Source organism: Mixophyes fleayi, chromosome 7 (assembly GCF_038048845.1).
Source record: "Mixophyes fleayi isolate aMixFle1 chromosome 7, aMixFle1.hap1, whole genome shotgun sequence".
In the NCBI taxonomy this organism is placed as follows: Eukaryota; Metazoa; Chordata; class Amphibia; order Anura; family Limnodynastidae; genus Mixophyes; species Mixophyes fleayi.
The window spans coordinates 26,464,357-26,471,401 of record NC_134408.1 but is presented as its reverse complement, the minus strand read 5'-3'; the positions used below and the strand labels follow the sequence as shown (position 1 = coordinate 26,471,401).

Genomic DNA, 7,045 nt, shown 5'->3' with positions numbered 1-7,045 from the left:
GCCCTCTCTGATACATATCAATGGGCGCACTCTTCGCTTTAGAGTAACACACAGGGATATCTGAGACACACAGAAACCCCATAGTCCTAGTCCATCTGTGGGCTCAGGCGCACAATCGCACACAGCTCTGAGTTGTGCAAGCACACAAGTTCCCCAATACTCACCTCTGCATTGGGCACACACACACCAGTTACAGAAGATACATACTTCCCTATAAACGTAGAGCATATCACTTGCTGTCACACCTGTGTGCCCCAGTGACGGCTTCTCTTTATCCTAGTTACACACCATCCCTCCTGCAGTGTCATCCAGTTACCTGGGTACTCACACATTGTGTAGGCACCGCTCTGCCACTCCTCCCTGCTGTCCCTGTAATAACAGACACACAACCCCCTCTCCTCACACAGACACAGGATCTGCTCCCTCCCAGCCAGTATTCTGCTTGGAAAGTTATCCTGTCCCACACCAGGGGTGGGAGAGAGGAGGACAAGAGAGCAGAGGCAGCGGAGGTCCTCTCTGGACTCTGTGCCCACAGGCTGCCACGGATGGCAGTGTGATACAATCACCTGGACACGTGTGCCTGCCCTGGGATGATGCCCAAGTAAGGTTAGATGCCGCAGACCCGCAGTCCGCACACGTAATGGAACAAGCATCCACCTCTGCACCTATATATACACATGCATGTTCTTATAGAAGCACTTTTAGCTAGAGCTTTTATTTTTTGCAACACGCTACCATAAACATGGGTGTTAGATTACACAACCGTACAACATGCCATACAAACACATAATGCGCTGTTGGGTGGCCTTTATTATAAATAGTTTTCCGTCACTAAAGTTTTTCACAAACTCTAGGATGAAGTATGTAATATGTCCAATGCATGTGGTTTAAAGCATACATATAAAATGCCACATGCTAAAACACGCACAGGCTATGAGCAAAGTACATGCAAACACATTTTATATGTGGAATTTCGAGTTGCGTAACAGAACACGCACATGTGCAGGATCTGGACTGTTAGGAGGGGAGATGCGGTCAGTACTTTGTTTTGTTCTGCTCTGCCTGCAAGCAGAAGGGGGTAGCTTCAGTCCAACCAGGGGGCACTTTGGCATCTGCCCCAACCAGCTGAATGCCAACCTGTGGGTGGACGCCCAGAGCACCTGTGAAAGAGAGTGTGAATCTGATCAGGTAAGAATGGATCCATCCCCTGGACTCAGCAGGATAACCTCTGTCACCTTTTGTATGGAATTTATTAGAATGTACTGTACTTAATTAGGTTCCTTTAAATGTAGGAGCAATATAACTACTAATGTTTGTGTTGAACATAACTACAATATTGGCCCAAGTTGCACTGCATTTGTAGCGCTTGTTCATGTGACTTTCATTCTACGCATTTTCCATGTACTGTGGATACATGTAAAACGGCATAAAAGTACAACACATTGAGGCATATTCAATTAGCGTTGCAGTCCGCGATTACACGCGGCTGCTCGTTTAAATTGACAATACGGTGCTGCAACTTCGTGGATTTTCCTTTGCAACCCTATGCGGTGCGCAAGGAAATACACAGTGTTGCGGTAAAGGAACTTCTGCAGCCGCGCGCTATGGCGCACAGCAAAACTAATTGAATATGCCCAAAAAATTATTTATGCTTCTTCCGTTGATGGTACAGTGCCATTTGTCCAGTTCCGCAGCTTGCACTTTTTATCTGTCATGGCACTTTTTTCATTAATTTCAGTGAATACAATTCTGGTTACAAAAAAAAGGGGAGTTTTCCTACACCAGTGTTGGCTAAACTGTGACACTCCAGGTGTTGTGAAACTACAAGTCCCAGCATACCCTTCCAGCAATTAACTGCTATATATTGGCAAAGCATGCTGGGACTTGTAGTTTCATAAATACCTGGAGTGTCACAGGTTAGCCAACACTGTCCTTCCTACACATTTATTTGGAAGCAAATATATATGTAAAGGAGTGTTCAGTTGGCACTGCCTTAACAACTCCATCACATGTGGGCAGGGGCGGATTGGGAACTTAAAGTGGCCCTGGAAAAAAGTCTGAAAGTGGCTTCATGTAAGTGGGGCCAAATAAATGGTAGGTGGGGTTCAGTACGTGTGTCCCAGTGTGCCTGCCCCTGTGTGTATGTGTGCCCAGTGTGTGTACCTGTATATGTGTGTCATGTTCACCACCTGTGGCTGCGGGTGATTTGAGCTCAGTTGCTGTTTATCTCCATCCTGGAATGCTGGAGGCCCTATTTGGGGGAAAAAAAAGGGTACATGAAATGTAGAAAACTTCAACCAGCCCTGTGGTGAATCAGTAGCACCCACATTTAATAATTAGGCCTCCTTCCAGCCCCAACATTAAAATAATAATATTCACATTTGATAAATAGATCTGTTTTCCCCTCCAACCAGCCCTGACAATAAATTAATAGTACATACAATTTATAAATTGCCCTCATTCCCAAACTCAGCACCACATTCAATTAATAGCTCCTAAACTACCCTTTCTTAAATGAATAGGCCCCACCAATAAATTAAATTGACCCACCATCACCCCACAAATAAAATATCGCCCATTAAATAATTATCTCCCTCCTAAACACCACCATTAATTTAATAGCCTATCTCCCAACATTATATTCTCTTCCATTCCTCCCACATTATATTAAAAAAACCCTTGACACAATATATATATTAAAAGCCCCCCATCACACTCACACACTATATTAACATACACTCCACCCTCACACTTAACTTGTTACATCCGCTGTGCGAGAGAAGCTGACAGCCTCTCTTGTCGTTCTGCATGTGTGTCTGTCTCCTCCTATCGGTGTTATAAACAGGAGTCACATGGGACGCACACCACGTGACAGGTGCCGTCCCATGTGACTCCTGTTTATAACACCGATAGGAGAAGGCAGCCACACACAGGGATTCGCGGCCGCATTAAAGAAGGTGGGACCCCTTCTGCTGGCACCAGGATCCGGGGGGGTGGGGTCTTACAAATATTTATATTTTTTTAAAAACCCCAAAAAAACATTCAGCGGCCTCCTTAGGCAAGTGGCCTACTGGGAAAACTCCAGGTAGGTTGTATGGCCAATCCGCTCCTGCATGTGGGGACCCAGGCTGGAATTTCCAATGACATCTATGGACACTACATAGCCACTTATAGCTTTGCCATTTCAACCCCTTACCTGCCTGAATAAACTTTTGAGAGATATATATATATATATATATATATATATATATATATATATACATACACACACACACACACACATACATATATAGATATATACACATATATACACACATACAGATATAGAGATATATATACACATACATATATAGATATATACAGGGGTGGATTGGGAATATTAAGTGGCCCTGGAAAAAAATCTGGAAGTGGCCTCATGTGGGCGGGACCAAATCAACTGTAGGCCGGGGCAAACACAAAAGCAGGAGGGATTAGTACAAAGTTGACTATGCCACCAGAGGGCTGTAAAGTGCTAGACTGCCCATTACCTACCACCCTTCCCTCTCACGGGACAGAGCTCTAAATCAGGATTGACCTGCTGAAATTGGGACATATGATTATTGGTTCACCCACATAATGGCTGCCTCCTCTGTGTACAAGTGATGGGTACACTAATACATAGAAAGTAGGATAAAATGAGCAACTAAATGTAGCAGTAGCAACCCAGTATCAGAGAATGTCATCACAATATACATATTCGTTTTTATTTAATAACATGGTGCAGAGGAACTGCCAATATAGAAAAATACAGTTGGCAGAGTGATGGGTACACTAATACATAGAAAGTAGGACAAAATGAGCAACTAAATGTAGCAGTAGCAACCCAGTATCAGAGAATGTCATCACAATATACATATTCGTTTTTATTTAATAACATGGTGCAGAGGAACTGCCAATATAGAAAAATACAGTTGGCAGACTGTCCTGCTCTCTCCTACCTGTTCTTGTTGCTTTCCCTACCTGTGGCTGCTGGTGTCTCTTGATCAGTTGCTGCTTGTCTGGATCCTGGAATGCTGGAGCCCTATTTGGGTAAAAAAATGAGTACATGGAATTTAGAAAACTCCAATGAGCTCCAGTGTTAAAACAATAGCACCCACATTTAATAAATTGGCTTCCCTCTAGCCCCAACATTAAAATACTAGTATTCACATTTAATAAATAAACCTATTTCCTTCCTTCAAATCAGCCCCAGCAATAAATTTAATAGCATTTACGTTTAATAAATATAGCCATTTCTCACAACCATGCCTGCATTAAATAATTCATATTCACATTTAATAAATAGCCCTCTTTCTCAAACTCAGCCAACCCCACATTCAATTAATAGCCCCAAACCACCCCATCTTAAAGTAATAGGCCCCGCTATTAAACACCTACCTCACACCCATATTACATTTCCACGAGCCCCCTTTGCCATCACACACCTTACATTCCCACAAGCCCCCTTGCCATCACACACACACACACACATTACATTGCCACAAGCCCCCTTTGCCAACACACAACATTGCCATCAGCCACCTCTGCTGCCCACACACACACATATAGTATAAATTCCCTAACACACAGACAGACACTCACACATCCCCCCAAAGGAGAATTTTGTTAGCAGCCAATTAACCTACCATTATGTTTTTGGCGTGTGGGAGGAAACCCACACAAACACGGGGAGAACATACAAGTTTCACACAGAAAAGCCCATTCTCAGGAATCGAACGCATGAACCCAGCGCCGTGATTCAGAAGTGTTAACCACTAAACCACTGTGCTGCCCCATATGACAATGTACAGTCTCTCTAGAAAGAAGGAGCATTATTGAGATGGCTATATTCTATATTATAATGTCTTTTTCATTTCATTTTTTTCCAGGATTGTGAAGCATTTGAGAAATGTTGCACAAATGTTTGTGGACAACACAGTTGTGTGGCCGCCCGTTACCCAGACTCCGGCCTGCCCGCTCTTGGTTCCCTCCGTCCTGCTACCTGTGCCGGTTTCTTTTGTGCTCAGCAGGGTTCAGTATGTGAGATGTGGGAAGGGCGTCCTGTTTGCCGGTGCCGGGAGCGATGTGGAAAGCAGCCAGGCTTTACTTGTGCCTCGGATGGGCTAACTTACTATAACAGCTGCTACATGGATGCTGAGGCTTGTGCCAGAGGCATCACGTTATTGGAGGTGCCATGCAAGTTTGTGTCATCCTGGCCTCTCACTACAGCAGTCCCTTCTGAGACCACCCCCCAGCCAACCCAAACTTCGACCCCTTTGGAAGTGCCTGTGCCTCCAGCACTGTATCATTCACCAGCCCCACAGACAGTGACCACAGGTGGAACTGTAGGGCTACAGTGTGAATCTAGTGGTCGCCCACCGCCTGAAATCCTTTGGGAGAAGTTGGGTGATGGTCCTGCTGCTCCATTGATGCGACCAGACCAGATGTATGGCAATCTAGTGGTGACCAATTCTGGCCAGCTTGTCATCTACAATGCTCGCCCAGAAGATGCTGGAATTTATGTTTGTATGGCCCGGAACTCGGCAGGACTCCTTCACGCTCAGTTCCCCCTTTCTGTTGTGATGAAAGGTACAACCCCAGTGAATGCAGCACACCCCTCTGAATGCCTAAAGCCCCCAGACCACAGTGAATGCCATGGTCCTCACGTACTTTACTGGTTCTATGACCCACAAAGTGGTGACTGCCAGACCTTCCTTCATAAGGGGTGTCCAGGTACTACTAATATCTTTCAGACTTATGAAGAGTGCCGGGCATCATGCCAGGCCAAACCACCTGATCCCTGTATGTTACCACCAGTAAGAGGTCCATGTAAAGCTCCAGAATGGAGGTGGGCATACAGTCCGCTCATGCGACAGTGCTTCTCTTTCATTTACAGTGGATGCCATGGAAACCAAAACAACTTTGAAAGCAGGCAGGCCTGTGATGATCGCTGTCCTCTGCCACGTGCCAAGCAATGCCAGGGATGTCACCAGCGAGGACGGCTCGCACCTAGTTTGTGCCGTAGTGACTTTGTGATTGTGGGAAGGCTGGAGGATTCTGGGGAGGAACGAGTGCTACGAGTTGTCCTTGTGGAGGTACTAAAGGATGACTACATGGGTCTCCGTCTTTTCCATACCAAGTACCTGGAAGTGACTGTGGGAGAGAGTGGAGGAGGGGGGTGTGCTTGCAGCAATCTTGCTGGTCCAGGGGACAGTCAGCTCTTGATTATGGGGTTGGTACAAGATGGCATGGCGTTATTGGGACCCTCTAGTTATGTCCGGCCTGCCAATGAGAAAAGGCTGAGAAAAGTCAAAGACATGCTTGAAAAGGGAACATGTCATATTCTGAACCGATTTCAAGACTAAGGGCTAGATTTACTAAGCTGCGGGTTTGAAAAAGTGGGGATGTTGCCTATAGCAACCAATAATATTCTAGCTGTCATTTTGTAGAAAGTAGTAAATAAATGAAAGCTAGAATCTGATTGGTTGCTATAGGCAACATCCCCACTTTTTCAAACCCGCAGCTTAGTAAATTTAGCCCTAAGACAATATGACCCAATACATGTTCTAGAAAATAAACCTCTCAGCTGTGCACTCATGGTCCAGTTGCTATAAGGATATTGATAACACATTTTGACAACATCCATATGACAATATTATAATGGATACCAAAGTTGTAATCAATAAAAAACATATGACAGTGTACCTATTGCTTACACACAGTGAAGGCAGCCATTTTATGGGCTGAACCAATATGGAGCCTATCCGCTCACTAGGAACCAGGGACATCACTGAGAGACAAAGTTCCTAGTGAATGCATAGCCTGTGTTTTCATGGACCAATCTACAAAATGGCTGCCTCCACTGCATGTAGGTGATTTGTTGTTTTTTTTTACAGTTGATAAGCTGTTGCTCACAGACACATTAAATCACTTGTGGCAGTCATAGGTGCTATATTATATATATATAAGATATTTTCAACTGCATTTTGCGTGTGTCATCTACAGCTTCATTTTACCTAAATTTCTG

At 44.6% G+C, this 7,045-nt stretch overlaps 1 protein-coding gene across 1 annotated transcript; it reads left to right on the top strand.

The window, feature by feature from the left end:
* WFIKKN1 (WAP, follistatin/kazal, immunoglobulin, kunitz and netrin domain containing 1) lies at positions 1-7,045 on the top strand. Its single transcript, XM_075179487.1, has 2 exons — positions 1-1,188; positions 4,908-7,045. Exons 1-2 carry the CDS (start codon positions 913-915, stop codon positions 6,381-6,383), a joined length of 1,752 nt encoding a protein of 583 aa, XP_075035588.1. The 5' UTR covers positions 1-912; the 3' UTR covers positions 6,384-7,045.

Coding starts and splice junctions, on each gene's coding strand:
- WFIKKN1 (XM_075179487.1), top strand. CDS start 913: ATGCTAAAACACGCACAGGCTATGAGCAAAGTACATGCAAACACATTT. Junction 1,189..4,907: donor GAGAGTGTGAATCTGATCAG/GTAAGAATGGAT, acceptor ATTTTTTTCCAG/GATTGTGAAGCATTTGAGAA.